Here is a 21,928-nt window from a genome sequence, read left to right as displayed (position 1 = left end):
TACTGCGGGAGAGGACAGGGGCTCCAAGCCGGCCTTATTTAATAACTCACCTGAGGTATTTGGCATATGACACACGAACAGGGCTCATATTTACGAGTGTACCCCAGGAGGAGAGAACAGGGCCATCAACCAAAAAGGCAAAAGACGTCAAAATAAGAGATGAACGAGGCAGCTAAAATTTCCACACCTCGCCAATCCACCGGCAGTAAATCCACAGGTGCATATTAGCATATCCCTGAGTGATGAACTATCACTATAAATCATCATTGAATGAGCAGTAGGTTTGTGTTCACACATTTTCTTTTTCCTGCCGTGCATCATAAGATATCATAAGATATTTGCTGGCATTACAACTAGTCAGCAGCTTTTTGCTGCTCATAAAAAAATTACAATAAAATAAAAAAGTATAATAAAATTCTTACTTTTAAAATGCACAATCACATAAACTATATATGGATACAGAGAGCCATATTGACAATTTTACTGGAATAATATGAACGATAATGCACCACTCAGCCCCTCAATGAACGATAATGCACCCCCTCAGCCCCTCAAGGAATGCTAATGCACCCACTCAGCCCCTCAAGGAACGATAATGCACCCACTCAGCCCCTCAAGGAACGATAATGCACCCACTCAGCCCCTCGAAGAATGCTAATGCACCCACTCAGCCCCTCAAGGAATGCTAATGCACCCACTCAGCCCCTCAAGGAATGCTAATGCACCCACTCAGCCCCTCAAGGAATGCTAATGCACCCACTCAGCCCCTCAAGGAATGATAATGCACCCACTCAGCCCCTCAAGGAACGATAAGGCACCACTCAGCCCCTCAATGAACGATAAGGCACCACTCAGCCCCTCAAGGAACGATAAGGCACCACTCAGCCCCTCAATGAACGATAAGGCACCACTCAGCCCCTCAATGAACGATAAGTCAATCGGAGTCAATCACCACCTTCCGGAGACACCTGAAACCCCACCTCTTTAAGGAATACCTAGGATAGGATTAAGTAATCCTTCTAAACCCCCCCCCCCCTAAAAGATTTAGATGCACTATTGTAAAGTGGTTGTTCCACTGGATATCATAAGGTGAATGCACCAATTTGTAAGTCGCTCTGGATAAGAGCGTCTGCTAAATGACTTAAATGTAAATGTAAGGCACCCCTCAGCCAATCAATGAACGATAATGCACCCCTCAGCCAATCAATGAACGATAATGCACCCCTCAATGAACGATAATGCACCCCTCAGCCCCTCAATGAACGATAATGCACCCCTCAGCCCATCAATGAACGATAATGCACCACTCAGCCCCTCAATGAACGATAAGGCACCACTCAGCCCCTCAATGAACGATAAGGCACCACTCAGCCACTCAATGAACGATAAGGCACCACTCAGCCCCTCAATGAACGATAATGCACCCCTCAGCCCCTCAATGAACGATAAGGCACCCACTCAGCCCCTCAATGAAAGATAAGGCACCACTCAGCCCCTCAATGAATGCTGAAATATATCTGCTGAAAAATATAGAAACCAATAAAAGTATTTTGTAAATCAAAGCAAGCAGGTAGGAGTTGATTCTCTATCTTCTGAAGCCTACTCATCTCTCCAATGATATCTGCAGAAACATTCATATTTTTAACTACAAAATCCGTCCAAGCATTTTGTATATGCAAGTAAATAATTTACCCTTCCACCAGAGTCCTGTTGGCCAGACGGATGCAGTGTTCCCACAGGACATTAGACACAGGCAGAGGGACCCGGACGTGCCTGGACACATCACCCAGCCTCTTGTTAAACTCTTCAAACTCCTGAGGAACAAAAAAACATAACATTGGTTCGTTTTTTTATTCATGTGATACATATTTTACAAATAAATTATTGGAGGTTTCAAGACTTCTCAAAATACCCAAAGGGTCATGTTAGCTATAAAAATGGTTTTAGCAGAGGTACAATACATCTCATTCCAAAATCCTGAGAATTAAAATTGAGTTGGTCCCCCCTTTGGTGCTATAACAGCCTCCACTCTTCTGAGAAGGCATTCCACTAGATGTTGGAACATTGCTGCGGGGGACTCCATTCAGCCACAAGAACATTAGTGAGGTTGGGCACTGATGTTGGGCGATTAGACCTGGCTCGCAGTCGGCATTCTAATTTATCCCAAAGGTGTTCGATGGGGTTTTTGGTCAGGACTCTGTGCAGGCCAATCAAGTTCTTCCACACAGGGTCTCAAGAAACCATTTCAGTATGGACCTCACTTTGTGCATGGGGGCATTGTCATGCTGAAACAGGAAAGGGCCTTCCCCAAACTGTTTCCACAAAGTTGGAAGCACAGAATCGTCTAGAATGTCATTGTATGCTGTAGTGATAAGATTTCACTTCACTGGAACTAATGGGCCTAGCCCGAATCATGAAAAAAAGCCTCAGACCATTATTCCTCCTCCACCAAACTTTACAGTTGGCACTATGCTTTCAGGCAGGTAGCGTTCTCCTGTCATCCGCCAAACCCAGATTTGTCTGTCAGACTGCCAGATGTTGAAGCGTGATTCATCACTCCAGAGAACGAGTTTCCACTGCTCCAGATTCCAATATGTGCGAGCTTTACACCACTCCAGCCGACGCTTGGCATTGCGCATGGTGATCTTAGGTTTATGTGCAGCTGCTCAGCCATGGAAACCCATTTCATGAAGCTCCCAACGAACAGTTCTTGTGCTGACGTTGTTTCCAGAGGCAGTTTTGGAACTCGTAAGTGAGTGTGGCAACCGAGGACAGACGATTCTTACGCACTACGCACTTCAGCACTCTCGTTCTGTGAGCTTGTGTGGCCTTCGCAACTGAACCGTTGTTGCTCCTAGACGTTTCCACTTCACAATAACAGCACTTGACCGGTGCAGCTCTAGAAGGCAAACATTTGAACTGACTTGTTGGAAAGGTGGCCTCCTATGACGGTGCCATGTTGAAAGTCACTGAGCTCTTCAGTAAGGCCATTCTACTGCCAATGTTTGTCTATGGAGATTGCATGGCTGTGTGCTCGATTTTATACACCTGTCAGCAATGGATGTGGCTGAAATGTATTTTGTGTGTGGATGAGCTAACGGCCAGTTCCACAGATTCTACTGCAGAGCTGGTGAATAACGTTGGTCGACATGCGTTCTCATTAACACAGCAGAGCAGACATCCATGTAACCTTTCAGCCCTCACATTCTCCCCCTGCCCCACAGATGTCCCAGCAACTCTTGCCATAGAAGATGGCTGCCGGCCACGCTCCATTCCAACATGAGCAGCGGAGACATCAGGACTTGTTGATTCAGCTGGTCAGGCCTTTTTCTCTTTTCTTTCATTTCACCCCAAAAAGAGACAAGATGTTTTTTAGACAAAGATGGATCGCTCCGATGTTCTCCACACGCCAAAACCTACATACATCACTGTGTTCTTACACCTTGTTTGTTGTCGAGTCAAACGTACAGACTAGGAAGTCAGAAAAAGGCCAGCAATCTTTCAAAACATTTTCCTCATTCACTTCACTGTGCCAGATGCCTTCTCAATTTGGGTGACTGATTCGCTGTGCACCTAAACCAAACACAGCAAAACGCAGAGCACAGGAGAGAGGTTGTGCACACTAAGGTATTGCATCTGACTGGCACAATTCCCAAGAATAAATAAAATGACAATGTCATAAACCTAAAAAGACGTTTTCTCCCTCATTATGTTGACTGCTTGAAAGTAATGAATGAATGTCGAATGTTTTCTCAAACAAAAATGTTGTGCCATCACATTTGAATAACCTGGTTGGTAAACGAGACGATGTCAGTGCCTGTGCAACAATTGCCAATCGAATGCAAATATAAGCCAATTTTGGACAGTAATATTCAACAGAAACTCATGAACACAACATTCTACACGATACAACATCATCTCCTATACAATACAACCCTGTATCAATAACCTGTCAATCATAACCCATACTGAACAATGTCTATCTCAGAAATAGATTGGATGACCTGCAGACGTTTGAACCTGACACTTATTCTCTTGAAATAAAAATAGTAACGCTTTCCTACCTAATATCTTGTTGAAATACATGTCACACACACCATTTTTTTGTTGTTGCTCTCAGGTCTACTGCGATCCTTGATATGGCGAACACATTTAAATCAAGCCAGTGGGGCAGACACTTTTCGTCTCACTATTTGGCTTAAACAAAATGAGATTGGCTTAGATCGGCTTAATAATGCTTCCAAAGAGCCGTCTTCCAGCCAGCCGACCCACGGATCCAGAAAGGTGAGCCTGAGTGAACACTCCCAAGAATTGACGGTGGTGAGGTGGTTTGCTCGGAACGGTTTAGGATTTAAAGCTATGGCTGCTCAGGCAGACATGCTCATGCATATTTGAGGGATTTTCTTGGCTTCCGGCTCGCAAATAAGGGCCACGGTCACAATTCCACTGTAAAACACCCATCTGTACCTCAACACTAGATCCCTTTCTCTCCGTATGCTCTGGCTCCATGCTAATCACGCCACGAAATGGCACGCGTCCCCATGCAAATTGCATGATGGGATAAGCGTAATGCATGAATACTCATTTGAGGAGAAACCTTTAAGCCTGAAGATAGATGGAGTAAGGGATGAAGAGGCTCACCTTTCCTTAACAAACCTCAAACTTAGCTTCCCCAATCTCCATTAAACTCCCCAAATCTCTTTCGTTGTTTGAATTTTTCAAACACTAGCTGGCAAATAATTGATATGGGAAGACCTCTCGAAGTAAGTCTGAGAAAAAGAGGAGGAAACCTAAGACAAAGATCTTGACATGTTGAAAGAGATGGAAAGTTGTCGAGGACGTTGTGCTTCCCGGAGTCACCGGAAAAATGTGTTTCAAAAAATGTATCCCGATTTAAAAAACCTCCCCCGCATGTCAAATACATTTCCAATAGGCACTCTGAAAGAAAGATAGCATCTTGGATCTAACCTTCTTGCAGAATAAATCGCCAAACACACTCCTAAAGTATTTTGGGTATTTTTCTTCCTGCAGTGTATTTAAAATGTTCACAAGGAGAAGGAGAGAGCTGTGTCGGTCTTGTGGCGACTAGCTGATTTCCCATGAGGTACTATATGTGTACTCTACTGTGGGACCCAGGAGAACATTACTAAATATGAAATACTCTGGTACAGATATACAGCTGTCCAACCGGGCATCCTGCCCGTACACTGCTTGCAGCAGTTGAAGTGGGAAGTTTACATACACTTAGGTTGGAGTCATTAAAACTCATTTTTCAACCACTCCACAAATTTCTTGTTAACAAACTATAGATTTGGCAAGTCGGTTAGGACATCTACATTGTGCTAAAAAAAAAGTCACTTTTCCCAAAAATTTTACAGACAGATTATTTCACTTATAATTCACTGTATCACAATTCCAGTGGGTCAGAAGTTTACATACAAAGTTGACCGTGACCTTTAAACAGCTTGGAAAATTCCAGAAAATGATGTCATGGCTTTAGAAGCTTCTGATAGGCTAATTGACATCATTTGAGTCAATTGGAGGTGTACCTGTGGATTTATTTCAAGGACTACCTTCAAACTCAGTGCCTCTTTGCTTGACATTATGGGAAAATCAAAAGAAAATCAGCCAAGACCTCAGAAAAACGATTGTAGACCTCCACAAGTCTGGTTCATCCTTGGGAGCAATTTCCAAACGCCTGAAGGTACTACGTTCATCTGTACAAACAATAGTACGCAAGTATAAACACCATGGGACCACGCAACCATCATACCGCTCAGGAAGGAGACGCGTTCTGTCTCCTAGAGATGAACGTACTTTGGTGCGAAAAGAGCAAATCAATCCCAGAACAACAGCAAAGGACCTTATGACGATGCTGGAGGAAACTATATCCACAGTGAAACGAGTCCTATATCGATATAAAAAAGCCAGACTACGGTTTGCAACTGCACATGGGGACAAAGATCGTACTTTTTGGAGAAATGTCCTCTGGTCTGATGAAACAAAAATATAACTGTTTGGCCATAATGACCATTGTTATGTTTGGAGGAAAAATGGGGAGACTTGCAAGCCGAAGAACACCATCCCAACCGTGAAGAATGGGGGTGGCAACATCATGTTGTGGGGGTGCTTTGCTGCAGGAGGGACTGGTGCACATAACAAAATAGATGGCATCATGAGGCAGGAAAATTATGTGGATATATTGAAGCAACATCTCAAGACATCAGTCAGGAAGTTAAAGCTTGGTCGCAAATGAGTCTCCCAACTGGACAATGACCCCAAGCATACTTCCAAAGTTTTGGCAAAATGGCTTAAGGACAACAAAGTCAAGGTATTGGAGTGGCCATCCCAAAGCCCTGAAATCAATCCTATAGAAAATTCCAGCCTTGCTAAAGCACCCCCCAGATCATCACCGATCCCCCACCAAATTTCACAGTGGGTGCGAGACACTGTGGCTTGTAGGCCTCTCCAGGTCTCGCACCCACTGTGAAATTTGGTGGGGGATCAGTGATGATTTGGGGGTGCTTCAGTGTGACCAGCAAAGCACCCCCACACCATAACACCACCTCCTCCATGATTTACAGTGGGAAATACACATGCAGAGATCATCTGTTCACCCACACTGCATCTCACAAAGACAAGGCTGTTGGAACCAAAAATCTCCAATTTGGTCTCCAGACCAAAGGACAAATTTCCACCTGTCTAATGTCCATTGCTTGTGTTTCTTGACCCAAGCAAGTCTCTTCTTCTTATTAGTTACCTTTAGTAGTGGTTTCTTTGCAGCAATTCGACCATGAAGGGCTGATTCACACAGTCTCCTCTGAACAGTTGATGTTGAGGTGTGTCTGTTACTTGAACTCTGTGAAGCATTTACTTTGGCTGCAATTTCTGAGGCTGGTAAATCTAATGAACTTATCCTCTGCAGCAGAGGTAACTCTTGGTCTTCCTTTCCTGTGGCGGTGCTCATGAGAGCCAGTTTCATCATAGCGCATGATAGTTTTTGCGACTGCAAAATGTTAGTGAAATGTTCCGTATTGACTGACCTTCATGTCTTAAAGTAATGATGGACTGTCATTTATCTTTGCTTATTTCTCTTGCCATAATATGGACTTTGTCTTTTACCAAATAGGGCTATCTTCTGTATACCCCCCTACCTTGTCACAACACAACTGATGGGCTGAAATGCATTAAGGAAAGAAATTCCACAAATTGACTTTTAATTAGGCACACCTGTTAATTGAAATGCATTCCAGGTGACTACCTCATGAAGCTGGTTGAGAGAACGCCAAGAGTGTATAAAGCTGTCATCAAGGCAAAGGGTGGCTATTTGAAGAATCTCAAATCTCAAATATATTTAGATTTTTGGGGGTTACTACATGATTCCATGTGTGTTATTTCCTAGTTTTGATGTCTTCACTATTATTCTACAATGTAGAAAATAGTAAAAATAAAGAAAATTAATGAGTTGGTGTTCTAAAACTTTTCACCGGTTGAGTGTGTGTGTGTATATATATATATATATATATATATATATATATATATATATATATATATATATATATATATATATATATATATATATATACACACACACACACACACACACACACACACACACACACACACACACAGAGTTCCTCTGTCTAGTATCTGTGTTCTTTGAGATATGGCTTTTTCTTTGCAAGTCTGCCTAGAAGGCCAGCATTCTGGAGTCGCCTCTTCACTATTGACGTTGAGACTGGTGTTTTGGGGGGTACTATTTAATGAAGCTGCCAGTTGAGGACTTGTGAGGCGTCTGTTTTCTCAAACTAGACATTCTAATGTACTTGTCCCCTTACTCAGTTGTGCACCGGGGCTTCCCACTTCTTTCTAATCTGGTTAGAGACAGTTTGCGCTGTTCTGTTAAAGAAACCACTACTAAAAGGACAACAATAATAAGAAGAGACTTGCTTCGGCCTAAGAAACACAGGCAATGGACATTAGACCAGAAGAAATCTGTCCTTTGGTCTGATGAGTCCAAATTTTAGATTTTTGGTCCCAACTGCTGTCTTTGTAAGACGCAGAGTAGGTGTGATGGTGCTTTGCTGGTGACACTGTCTGTGATTTATTTAGAATTTAAGGCACACTTAACCAGCATGGCTACCACAGCATTCTGCAGAGATATGCCATGCCATCTGGTTTGCCCTTAGTGGGGCTATAATTTATTTTTCAACAGCACAATGACCCAACACACCTCCAGGCTGTGTAAGAGCTATTTGACCAAGATGGAGTGCTGCATCAGATGACCTGGCTTCCACAATCACCCGTCCTCAACCCAATTGAGATGGTTTAGGATGAGTTGGACAGCAGAGTGAAAGAAAAGCAGCCAACAAGTGCTCAGCATATGTGGGAACTTGAAACCCTTGAATGAGTAGTTGTGTCCAAACGTACTGTATATATATATATCTCCAAATAAACGTTACAGAAATAATTATATTTATATGTCTTGGTACAGAGACCAGCCTCTTTTTCAGGTCAAGCCCTAAGTCAGGTCTCCACATAGACTGATTGGACATGACTGTGTGGCACCACCACTATGTTCCAGCATTCTATATGTAGAGTTTATAGCTCCTTAGGGCTATTACAGAAAATATGTACAGAGAAAAATCAGCCATGAACCATGATCCATCACTATACTATTACAGCAATGACATGATTAACGGACATAACCTTACAAAATAATCCATTACAGGAATACACAGACACCCCCTCCCACACACACCTACTTACCTGCAGGCTAACAATGTCCTTGACCATTTCATTCATTACACCCACACATATTCAAAACACAGTCAGAAGTCACACATGCCACATTACCTTTAACAGGACGTCCACGTACACGTTGTGCTGCGACATTATCTCCCTAATGTCCCACTTAACTCCAGCCATCAGCAGCAGCATCTGTTCGTAGTCTAAAGCCTTGGCCGCCACCACCCAGTATATGGGTTTACGTAGCTCACTGGCCGTGGAGACAGTCTATAAGAGAATGACAAGGACAATGGAATAAACAAAGACAGTTATTGATTTTGATGTTCTTTAGAATATGTGAAACCTTCACGACTTTGTAATGGTACACACATTGAAAAAACAAGCTGACACCGAAGGGTTTGTGGTCAACAGCCATTTACACCCTCACTGATAAGGCCATGTGTAGTCAACAGCCATTTACACCCTCACTGATAAGGCCATGTGTAGTCAACAGCCATTTACACCCTCACTGATAAAGCCATGTGTAGTCAACAGCCATTTACACCCTCACTGATAAAGCCATGTGTGGTCAACAGCCATTTACACCCTCACTGATAAGGCCATGTGTAGTCAACAGCCATTTACACCCTCACTGATAAAGCCATGTGTAGTCAACAGCCATTTACACCCTCACTGATAAAGCCATGTGTGGTCAACAGCCATTTACACCCTCACTGATAAGGCCATGTGTGGTGAACAGCCATTTACACCCTCACTGATAAGGCCATGTGTAGTCAACAGCCATTTACACCCTCACTGATAAGGCCATGTGTGGTGAACAGCCATTTACACCCTCACTGATAAGGCCATGTGTAGTCAACAGCCATTTACACCCTCACTGATAAAGCCATGTGTGGTGAACAGCCATTTACACCCTCACTGATAAGGCCATGTGTAGTCAACAGCCATTTACACCCTCACTGATAAGGCCATGTGTAGTCAACAGCCATTTACACCCTCACTGATAAAGCCATGTGTGGTCAACAGCCATTTACACCCTCACTGATAAAGCCATGTGTGGTCAACAGCCATTTACACCCTCACTGATAAAGCCATGTGTGGTGAACAGCCATTTACACCCTCACTGATAAGGCCATGTGTGCCAGAGGATATCAGGACCACAAACTAACAAGACAACTGATTTTGCAGAATGATCCTGGGTGATCAGAGAGAGAAATGGTCAAAGAAAAAGATTGCCCTCCGCACAGTAAGGAAAAGGGCAGAAGTCCATATAGGCCGCGTGTGAATGGCATCCTACTCCCTATAGAATGCACCTTGGTACATCTCACAAAGCCCTCATGGGTTCGTACCAGTTTAAACGGATGCTATTCGGTCTGTGCAACGCCCCAGTGAACAGGGAATAAGGTGCCATTTCAGATACATCCATAGAGTTGTGGACTGACAGACCTGTGAGTAGAACTGCTGGAGGAACGGCTTCTTAGCTGCAGGCATCATGGTGTCTAGGTGAGACTGCAAGAACTCAAACTGCTCGGCCAGAAACACCCTGGAGAGAGAGAGAGACAGTCAAATCAGTACAGGCTTTTAGCTAGGTGGATCAGAGATGGAGGCTGGGTTAAAGGAGTATGGAAAGGGGTAGGAGGGGACAGGGAAGCATGGGCTTTGGCTGGATGGATTGGGATATTATAGACAGAAAAGTTTGCCATTATCCATCTCTCCCCCTGAGCTTTAGAAACTTCTCTTGATCCCTCTGTGCTTGTTACCGAGGCAATTTCAGACCTAACTTCAGATGGAGGTGGAATGGCATGGGACGTAGCTAGAGGTAGTTTCAGTCCTAACTTCAGATGGAGGTGGAATGGCATGGGACGTAGCTAGAGAGGTAGTTTCAGACCTAACTTCAGATGGAGGTGGAATGGGGTGGGATGTAGCTAGAGAGGTAGTTTCAATCCTAACTTCAGATGGAGGTGGAATAGCATGGGACGTAGCTAGAGGTAGTTTCAGTCCTAACTTCAGATGGAGGTGGAATGGCATGGGACGTAGCTAGAGAGGTAGTTTCAGTCCTAACTTCAGATGGAGGTGGAATGGCATGGGACGTAGCTAGAGAGGTAGTTTCAGACCTAACTTCAGATGGAGGTGGAATGGGGTGGGACGTAGCTAGAGAGGTAGTTTCAGTCCTAACTTCAGATGGAGGTGGAATGGCATGGGACGTAGCTAGAGAGGTAGTTTCAGACCTAACTTCAGATGGAGGTGGAATGGGGTGGGACGTAGCTAGAGAGGTAGTTTCAGTCCTAACTTCAGATGGAGGTGGAATGGCATGGGACGTAGCTAGAGAGGTAGTTTCAGTCCTAACTTCAGATGGAGGTGGAATGGCATGGGACGTAGCTAGAGAGGTAGTTTCAAACCTTACTTCAGATGGAGGTGGAATGGCATGGGACGTAGCTAGAGAGGTAGTTTCAGTCCTAACTTCAGATGGAGGTGGAATGGCATGGGACGTAGCTAGAGGTAGTTTCAGTCCTAACTTCAGATGGAGGTGGAATGGGGTGGGACGTAGCTAGAGAGGTAGTTTCAGTCCTAACTTCAGATGGAGGTGGAATGGCATGGGACGTAGCTAGAGAGGTAGTTTCAGTCCTAACTTCAGATGGAGGTGGAATGGCATGGGACGTAGCTAGAGAGGTAGTTTCAGTCCTAACTTTAGATGGAGGTGGAATGGCATGGGACGTAGCTAGAGAGGTAGTTTCAGTCCTAACTTCAGATGGAGGTGGAATGGCATGGGACGTAGCTAGAGGTAGTTTCAGTCCTAACTTCAGATGGAGGTGGAATGGCATGGGACGTAGCTAGAGAGGTAGTTTCAGTCCTAACTTCAGATGGAGGTGGAATGGCATGGGACGTAGCTAGAGAGGTAGTTTCAGTCCTAACTTCAGATGGAGGTGGAATGGGGTGGGACGTAGCTAGAGAGGTAGTTTCAGTCCTAACTTCAGATGGAGGTAGAATGGGGTGGGACGTAGCTAGAGAGGTAGTTTCAGTCCTAACTTCAGATGGAGGTGGAATGGCATGGGACGTAGCTAGAGAGGTAGTTTCAGTCCTAACTTCAGATGGAGGTGGAATGGCATGGGACGTAGCTAGAGAGGTAGTTTCAGTCCTAACTTCAGATGGAGGTGGAATGGCATGGGACGTAGCTAGAGAGGTAGTTTCGGCCAAGTCATACCGCACCTTCTTTGTTGGTAGAAATGAACACCATATCAGGCCCGCAAGCCTAAAACTCAGTAGGAGTTTTTACATTCACTGGGTTTTCATCACCACTGCTATATATTAGGAAACACTGAGCAGAACAGTTTGGGGGAGGAAAACTAAAATCAATAGAAACAAAAACAAAAGCTTATCCAGTCTAAAAACCGGGGCACGTTTTTCTAAATGTGTCAGCGTGATCGATGCCATTATTTTCAGTTTGTTTACATTTTGCTTACATAAACACAATTCAAGAAAATAAGTTCAGCTAACTGGGTTGGAGTTCAGGCGAGTCAGTCAGCCAGCCAGGGAACTAGAGTAGCATAGAACCCTGGAGTGTTATACAATAACCACAGATTTATGAAGGGCAACAGAGAATGCAGGAGATTTGTTTTTAATGACTGACCACGTAGCAAGGCCATGGCAATATAAATATAAATAGTTTAGCCATTGAATAGCAGTTGCACTAGAAGCTTGTTTTTTTGTTTTTTGGTGATGCAACACGAACCATTCAAATGTCATTACTGAGGATAGAGACCAGAGAAAGATATTAAACGTTTATGTCCATAATGTGTCGTTTCCAAGATGCGCGTTACATAAAGACATTGTGAGGACACATTCTTTATTAACAAGTGCTTGTTGCAGTAGCAGCTAGCTAACCAATGACAAACAAAATAATTTAAACTTTGTGAAAATCTGTGTGTCAGGAACGGATATAAATTGCAAAATGTTGGGTCAAGTAGATGAGTGGGAAGCAAATAGAAAGTCACCAAAGAACAGACAGAGTGCATTACACTCAACCATCCAACATTAACAAGCACAAGTGGTGTCCAAGACGCCATGAGACACACACACAGCTAGCACCTGCCACCGTTTAATACACCAACAGCCCCACAAACGAGCCTTGGCAATTACATTTGTTTTTCTGGACTCTGAAAATGTTCATTATGCACCAGCCGCCACCGTGAACACAAAGCTTATGTTTACTGTGGGGAGAGATATGCCGCTAAGCCGCGAGGGCTAAACGAGCGAAGACCTGCCATTTATTGGGTTATGCTTATATAAATAGACAATGGCTAAAGGCATTTTCCCCGGCCCTCATCTCTCGCACCTATAATCTTGATTTTTGTTCAGGGCCCCAGGGCGGCCCTCATTGATTATTCCATTAAAGCAAATGCTAAATGAGGTGTTACAGGTAGAGAAGCCCTTTAGAGGCTCCAACAGCCAGTAATGGCTATATTAAAAATGGTGTATTGTATGCTGAGCATGTCTGGGTGCTGCGACAGAGGGGTTAGGTGGTGCCTAGCCCCTTCCACAGCTTCAATAACCCTGCTCTGAGGGGAACTCAAATTCAGTGCAATTATACACAGGGCTAGATGGCTCTATGTCTTATCCCCTAAGAACGACGGGTGTAACGGTACACTTATTGGTACTGAACGGTTCGGTACAGGGACCTTGGTTCTGTCCGCACGGTGAACCCGAATGAACACATCAAAAATATACAGTACCAGTCAACATTTTGAACACAACTACTCATACAAGGGTTTTTCTTTATTTTTACTGTTTTCTACATTGTAGAATAATAGTGAAGACAACAAAACTATGAAATAACACACATGGAATCATGTAGTAACCAAAAAAGTGTTAAACAAATCTAAATATATTTGAGATTCTTCAAATAGCCACCCTTTGCCTTGATGACAGCTTTGCACACTCTTGGCATTCTCTCAACCAGCTTCATGAGGTAGTCACCTGGAATGCATTTCAAGAGTGATAGGTATATTTATAGCCGCGGATATGCGCCCATTCTTGTCAGTTGAGTAGAATAGGGGGGTTTAGCACCTTGCAAAAGGGCTTGAGGCACGTTACGAACTTCGATCTCTCGCACCTATTTCAGCAAACAGGTAGTACCCGCTTTATATAAGCAAACTAAAGCCAAATTTGTCAAGGAATTGACCAATGCACCCTGTGTTGCGCTTTCTACAGACGGATGGACAAACTGAGTGTACAAAACATTAGGAACACCTTACTAACATTGACTAGCATGCCTCTTTTGTCCTCAGAACAGCCTCAATTCATCGGGACATGGACTCTACAAAGTGTGGAAAGCGTTCCACAGGGATGCTGGCCCTTGTTGACTCTAATGCTTCCCACAGTTGTGTCAAGTTGGCTGGATGTCCTTTGGGTGGAGGACCATTCTTGATACAATCGGTAAACTGTTGAGTGTGAAAAAAACAGCAGTGTTGCAGTTCTTGACACAAACCAGTGTGCCTGGCATTCATCCTCTGAACGGCACACATACACGATTCAAGTCTATTGTCTCAAGGCTTAAAAATCCTTCTTTAACCTGTCTTCTCCCCTTGATCTACACTAATTGAAGTGGATTTAACAGGTGACATCAATAAGGCATCATAGCTTTCACCTGGATTCACCTGGCCAGTCTATGTCATGGAAAGAGCAGGTGTTCTTAATGTTTTGTACACTCAGTGTATATGGAATCAGGAATACCAACACTATGTATTTTCTACTACAGTAGCTAACTGCTGGCATTTCATTTTCCCCCTTTACTGAAGCTGAACTGAACCGTGACCCCAAAACCGCAATATGTACCGAGCTGTGGGTTTGGTGAACCGTTACACCCTTACTAAGGACCCTCTCTTACTTCCATTAAAGGGGCAATCAGCAGATGCTACATCAAGTTTTGGACCAAAAAATGTATGGTATGTGCCCATTGACTTTAGAAGAATATAACTTATAAATGCCTTGTGAGCTTAGCTCAACTGTTGTTCCCCATCAGAACCCAAAATATAAGCTTGTTTGTGCCTCGGAATCGGGGTCCTTGGCTGGCATATGGGCATTCATAAGCAGTTTCACATAAACCGCTCCAAGTCAGGGATCGGCTATTGTTAGACTGTTAAGAATGAATAGTGAATGCCTAAGTGTGTGTGTGTGTGTGTGTGTGGGTGTGTAGAGAGTGAAAAGGGAGTGAGAAATGAAGTGAAAGAGAGAGATGGAGACAGAGCGAGAGAGACCGAGAGAAGAGACCGAGACAGAGAGAACGAGACCGAGGGAGCGAGAGACCAAGAGCGAGAGAGCAAGAGAGCGAGAGACCGAGAGAGAGAGACTGAGACCGAGAGAGAGCGAGAGACTGAGACCGAGAGAGTGGGCGAGTGAGTGAGAGAGAGAGACCGAGAAAGAGCGAGAGACCGAGAAAGAGCGAGAGACCGAGAAAGAGCGAGAGACCGAGAAAGAGCGAGAGACCGAGAAAGAGCGAGAGACCGAGAAAGAGCGAGAGACCGAGACCGGGAGAGAGACCGAGAGAGAGCGGGAGAGAGACCGACAGAGACCGGGAGAGAGACCGACAGAGAGCGGGAGCGACCGAGAGAGAGCGAGAGCGACCGGGAGAGAGCGAGAGCGACCGGGAGAGAGCGAGAGAGAGCGAGAGCGACCGGGAGAGACCGAGAGAGAGCGAGAGTGACCGGGAGAGACCGAGTGAGAGCGAGAGCGACCGGGAGAGACCGAGAGAGAGCGAGAGAGACCGAGAGAGAGCGAGAGCGACCGAGAGAGACCGAGAAAGAGCGAGAGAGAGCGAGAGAGAGCAAGAGCGAGAGAGACCGAGCAAGAGCGAGAGAGACCGAGAGAGACCGAGAGAGCGAGAGACAGCGAGAGAGCGACATCGAGAGAGCGAGTGAGAGCGAGAGAGCGAGCGACAGAGACCGAGAAAGAGCGACAGAGAGAGAGAGCGACAGAAAGAGAGAGCGACAGAGAGAGAGCGACAGAGAGAGAGCGACAGAGCGACAGAGAGAGAGAGCGATAGAAAGAGAGAGCAACAGAAAGAGAGAGCGACAGAGGGAGAGAGACAGTGAGAGAGAGACAGAGAGAGCGACAGAGAGAGAGCGACAGAGAGAGAGCGACAGAGACAGAGACAGAGAGACCGGGAGAGAGACAGAGAGAGCGATAGTGAGAGAGAGACCGTGAGAGAGAGACAGTGAGAGAGAGACAGAGAGAGCGACAGGGAGAGCGACAGAGACTTAGAGAGCGACAGAGACAGAGACACCAGGAGAGAGACCAGGAGAGAGACAGAGAGATCGGGAGAGAGACAGAGAGAGCGACAGAGAGAGCGACAGAAAGAGCGACAGAAAGAGTGACAGAAAGAGCGACAGAGAGAGACAGAGAGAGAGAGAGACAGAGAGAGACCGGGAGAGAGACAGAGAGAGACAGGGGAGAGCAACAGGGAGACCGACAGGGAGCCCGGGAGAGAGCGACAGAAAGACCGGGAGAGAGCAACAGAAAGACCGGGAGAGAGCAACAGAAAGACCGGGAGAGAGCAACAGAAAGACCGGGAGAGAGCAACAGGGAGAGCGACAGGGAGAGAGAGAGCGAGGGACACACAGAGAGAGAGAGAGAGAGAGAGGGACAGAGAGAGAGAGAGAGAGCGAGAGAGAGACAGAGAGCGACAGGGAGAGCGACAGGGAGAGGGACAGGGACAGAGAGAGGGACAGAGAGAGAGAGCGAGAGGGAGAGAGAGAGAGAGAGAGGGACAGAGAGAGAGAGTGACAGAGAGAGCGACAGAGAGAGAGAGAGAGAGTGACAGAGAGAGCGACACAGAGAGAGAGAGTGACAGAGAGAGAGCGGGAGAGCGACAGAGAGAGAGCGAGAGAGAGACAGAGAGAGAGCGAGAGAGAGACAGAGAGAGACCGGGAGAGAGACAGAGAGAGACCGGGAGAGAGCGACAGAGACCGGGAGAGAGCGACAGAGAGAGAGACAGAGAGACCAGAAGAGAGCGACAGAGAGAGCGACAGAGAGAGAGAGCGACAGAGAGTGAGAGACAGAGAGAGAGAGCGACAGGGAGAGAGCGACAGGGAGAGAGCGACAGGGAGACTGGGAGAGAGACAGAGAGACCGGAAGAGAGCGACAGAGAGACAGAGAGAGCGACAAAGAGAGAGACCGGGAGAGCGACAGAGAGAGAGAGCGACAGAGTGAGAGACAGAGAGAGAGAGCGACAGGGAAAGAGCGACAGGGAGAGAGCGACAGGGAGAGAGCGACAGGGAGACTGGGAGAGAGACAGAGAGACTGGAAGAGAGCGACAGAGAGAGAGACCGGGAGAGCGACAGAGAGAGAGAGTGACAGAGAGAGCGACAGAGAGAGCAACAGAGAGACAGAGAGCAACAGAGAGACAGAGAGAGCGAGAGACAGAGAGAGCGACAGAGACAGAGAGAGCGACAGAGACTTAGAGAGCGACAGAGACACCAGGAGAGAGACCAGGAGCGAGACAGAGAGATCGGGAGAGACAGAGAGAGAGACAGTGAGAGAGCGACAGAGAGAGACAGAGAGAGAGACAGAGAGAGACCGGGAGAGAGACAGAGAGAGACAGGGAGAGCAACAGGGAGACCGACAGGGATCACAGTCAGATCAACGTGTTTCTGAAGAAATTAACCGGCAATACTCATTCAGAAAAACAGCCCAATAAACTCTACAACATAAACCCATCGTACAGATGGGCTCCAAACAGTGCAGAGAGATTCATTGAAACGTTGCACTCAAATGAAATGATGAACTCTATACAGTTTTTCAATAACTCACAATACCAAAACAATAAAGATGGTGTCAATTCGGCTACTCAAAACATCAACTGCATATTCCAAAAAGCAGCATCGAAAGCAAATTTGAGAAATCAAAGAAATGCAACATCAGAAACAAAAAACAAAATGTTTCTGATAAATGGTTTGATAATGAATGTAAAACAATTAGAAAACACCTAAGACAAATGTCAAATGAAAAACATAAGCAGCAAAACAACCCAGAGCTACGATATGAATATTTTGAAACTCTGAAACATTATAAACAAACACTGAAACGCAAGAAATTGAATTATACCAACAAGACACTTGATGAAATTGAAAACGCAATTGACCAAAATCAGTTCTGGGACATGTGGAACAATTTAAGCACAACAAAGCCACAGGAATTAGCCATACAAGATGTAGGAATTTGGAAAACGTATTTTGATAATCTATTCAAAAACATCCCACAAAAAGACTTACAACAGAACCAATTAGAAATTAAAGAAAAATCGAACATCCTTGAATCAGTCATTAAAAACAACCAAAATCCATTAGATTACCCAATAACCCAACAATAACTAAATGAAAAGCTCAAATCTATTAAATCAAAGAAGGCTTGTGGTCTAGACAACATCAGAAATGAAATGCTGAAAAACAGCACACCTGAGTTGCAAAATGCTGTGCTTAAATTATTCAACATGGTTTTAACTTCTGGCTGCTTCCCTGATGTCTGGAACCAGGGGCTCATCTCCCCTATCCACAAAAGTGGAGACAAATCAGACCCCAATAATTACAGGGGAATTTGCGTAAACAGTAACTTGGGAAAGGTTTTCTGTAGCATTTTGAATTCAAGAATTCAAACCTTTCTTCAAGAAAAAAATGTAATAAGTAAATGTCAAATTGGCTTTCTCTCTAACCATCGCACTACTGACCATATATACACCTTACACACACTAATTAATAAACACGTCCACCAAAAAAAAGAGGGCAAAATCTTTGCTTGCTTTATTGACTTTAAAAAAGCATTTGATTCTATTTGGCATGAAGGGCTATTCTACAAAATTCTCCAAAGTGGGCTTGGTGGTAAGGTGTATAACTTAATAAAATGAGACACGTGTGCAATAAAAATCAAAAACCAAAGAACAGAATTATTTTCACAATGTCGAGGTGTGAGACAAGGCTGCAGTTTGAGTCCAAACCTTTTCAACATTTATATCAATGAATTAGCAGACATGTTGGACCATTCTCCAGCCCCAGGACTCACACTATTTGACACAGAGGTGAAATACCTGCTATATGCTGATGACTTGGTACTTCTATCACCAACCAAAGAAGGTCTTCAACAGAACATTAATATTCTAGAGCAATATTACCATAATTGGGCCCTTGCAGTACATTTCCAAAAAACGAAAATCATGATTTTCCAAAAGAAAACCAGATGTCAGAAACACAAATATAAATTCACCCTGAACAACACCATCATTGAACACACTAAAAAGTACACCTACCTTGGTCTGACCATATCTGCATCGGGAAACTTTAATATGGCAGTGAATGCAATCAAAGAAAAAGCCCGCAGAGCATTGTATGCAATAAAAATGAAATTATTCAAAATCAACATCCCAATTAGAATTTGGACCAAAATATTTGACAGTGTAATCCTGCCAATAGCTCTTTACGGAAGTGAGGTTTGGGGGCCACTCAATAAACTGGACTTTAAAATGTGGGACAAACATCCAATTGAAGCCCTACATGCAGAATTCTGTCGGAAAATCATACAAGTCCAGAGAAATACACCAACTAATGCATGTAGGGCAGAATTGGGCCGCTTCCCAGTAATAATGAAAATACAGAAAAGATCATTAATATTTTGGCTACATCTAAATTCAAGTCCAAATTCAAGTCTGCAATTTAAAGCACTCCAAACACAAGAGCTGAGCCCAGAAACGAGCCCTCTCAGTCAGCTGGTGTTGGACCTCACCAACCAAGCTGACACCAGCACTGCTTCAAAAGAAAGAATTCAAATAAACAAAATCATGAACCAATCAAAGGACTCATATTTACAACATTGGAAAAACGAAACAAAATCCCAAAGCCGACTAAATTGCTATCTGACCCTAAACAGAGAATATGAATTGGCTGATTATCTCTACTCTGTCAGAGATACGAAGCAGAGACAGATCCTTACCAAGTACAGGCTGAGTGACCACCGATTGGCAATAGAAACCGGCAGACATAAAAAGACATGGCTACCCAAAGAGGAGCGTGTATGTGGTCACTGCACGACAGGGGAGGTGGAGACAGAGATGCACTTTCTCCTTTACTGTGATAAATATTCCTCACAAAGAGATTCCTTATTCACAGAAATGACTACATTTATTCCAAATTTGAACTTATTAAACCCAGAGGAAAAAGTAAAAATACTCATGGGCGAAGGAGCAATGGCTCCTCTTGCAGCCAAATATGTATTTGCCTGCCATAGCCTGAGGGACACTGAATAATAACATCTGCATAGTAAACAGTAACTTACTTATTATTACTATTATTGTTATTACTGTTATTTCTATTATTATTGTTGTTTATCATTCCAAATAGTAGTGGTATGGGTGGTAATGGTAATGATAGCAGTTTAGGGATGGTGGTGGTAGTAGTGGTGGTAATGATGATAGTAGTTGTAGTACTGATGTAATGGTGAAGATGACCGTTATTTAGTTATAAGTTGGTTATAGATTCATTTTCCATGTTTAGATTTTTTATTTATTACATTCTACTATTTTACTATTATTTACTGCCATTTTATATTATTATTTGTTATTGTTTATAATTGTATTACAATGTATACATTGTTGCTTTGGCAATATTAACACAATGTTTTTCATGCCAATAAAGCAGCTTGAATTTGAGAGAGACAGAGAGAGAGAGACAGAGAGAGCGAGCGACAGAGAGAGCGAGCGACAGAGAGAGCGAGCGACAGAGAGAGCGAGCGACAGAGAGAGCGAGCGACAGAGAGAGCGAGCGCGACAGAGAGAGAGAGAGCGCGACAGAGAGAGAGAGAGCGCGACAGAGAGAGAGAGAGCGCGACAGAGAGAGAGAGAGCGCGAGAGAAAGAGAGCGCAACAGAGAGAGAGAGAGCGCGACAGAGAGAGCGCGACAGAGAGAGCGAGACAGAGAGAGAGACAGCGACAGAGAGAGAGACAGCGACAGAGAGAGAGACAGCGACAGAGAGAGAGACAGAGAGAGAGCAACAGAGAGACAGAGAGAGAGAGAGCAACAGAGAGAGCGAGAGACAGAGACAGAGAGAGAGACAGAGAGAGAGACAGAGAGAGAGAGAGAGAGACAGAGAGAGAGAGAGAGAGACAGAGAGAGAGAGAGAGAGAGAGAGAGAGACAGAGAGAGAGAGAGAGAGACAGAGAGAGACAGAGCGAGCGACAGAGAGAGAGAGAGCGACAGAGAGAGAGAGAGCGACAGAGAGAGAGAGAGCGACAGAGAGAGAGAGCGACAGACAGAGAGAGAAAGCGACAGAGAGAGAGAGCGACCGGGAGAGAGACGGAGAGAGACCGGGAGAGAGACGGAGAGCGACCGGGAGAGAGACGGAGAGCGACCGGGAGAGAGACGGAGAGCGACCGGGAGAGAGACGGAGAGAGAGAGAGAAAGACGGAGAGCGACCGGGAGAGAGAGATGGAGAGCGACCGGGAGAGAGAGAGAGAGAGAGAGAGAGAGAGAGAGACAGAACGGGAGAGAGACGGGGGCCAGAGGGGCCAGAGAGACGCAGAGCGGGAGACCAGGAAAGAGAGACCAGGAAAGAGAGACCAGGAAAGAGAGACCAGGAAAGAGAGACCAGGAAAGAGAGAGGATAACGAGTGAGAAGGGAGAGACAAAGTGGGAGATTGGTACTGAACTGTAAACAACAGCAGAATGCAAACTGGGGAGAGAAATATCCACTAACTCAATTTAGGAATAAAAAGTGATCTAACAGCCCGTTTCCCTGCAGCGCCAGCATCCTGAAGATTAGAGAAAAGGAAGAGGGTTCGTTCCAAATGGCGCCATATTTACTATATAGTGCACTACTTTTGACCAGAGCCCTTGGGGAACAGGGTGCCATTCGGAACGCAAGCAGAGACACGTCGAGCTTCCCGAGACTCCTGCATCATACCACTTAATTCAATGAATACTCCTCGGGGGATGCAGTCGTGAGACAGCCTCTATTGACTCATCAGGAAAACTGCTCGTCTTACCACAGCGGTCGTCTTTAGATCTCATGGCTGCAGAGAGAAGGAGAGGCAAAGGGAGGGCAGGGACACACACAGTTCTGTGGCAGACAGCACACTACCTACTGTTTCACCAACAGAGCTGCACTGAATCACGTACTTTAATTAGCTAACAAACATGTTTAA

General features: G+C 44.8%; 1 protein-coding gene across 2 annotated transcripts in view; it reads right to left on the bottom strand.

Moving 5' to 3' along the window:
- Window positions 1-21,928, bottom strand: part of LOC106570454 (VPS50 EARP/GARPII complex subunit) — a 266,801-nt gene that overhangs the window by 5,289 nt on the left and 239,584 nt on the right. For both annotated transcript variants that reach the window (XM_045694895.2, XM_045694896.2), the window contains 3 exons: window positions 10,195-10,291; window positions 8,857-9,015; window positions 1,693-1,814 (listed from right to left, as the gene is read on the bottom strand). In XM_045694895.2, coding sequence (XP_045550851.1) covers window positions 1,693-1,814; window positions 8,857-9,015; window positions 10,195-10,291 — 378 coding nt within the window. The remainder of the gene's footprint in view (window positions 1-1,692; window positions 1,815-8,856; window positions 9,016-10,194; window positions 10,292-21,928) is intronic.

The sequence above is a fragment of the Salmo salar genome, chromosome 14 (assembly GCF_965601325.2).
Source record: "Salmo salar chromosome 14, fSalSal1, whole genome shotgun sequence".
Classification (NCBI taxonomy): Eukaryota; Metazoa; Chordata; class Actinopteri; order Salmoniformes; family Salmonidae; genus Salmo; species Salmo salar.
The sequence above is the reverse complement of the archived record's forward strand: the minus strand, read 5'-3'. Positions and strand labels throughout refer to the sequence as shown.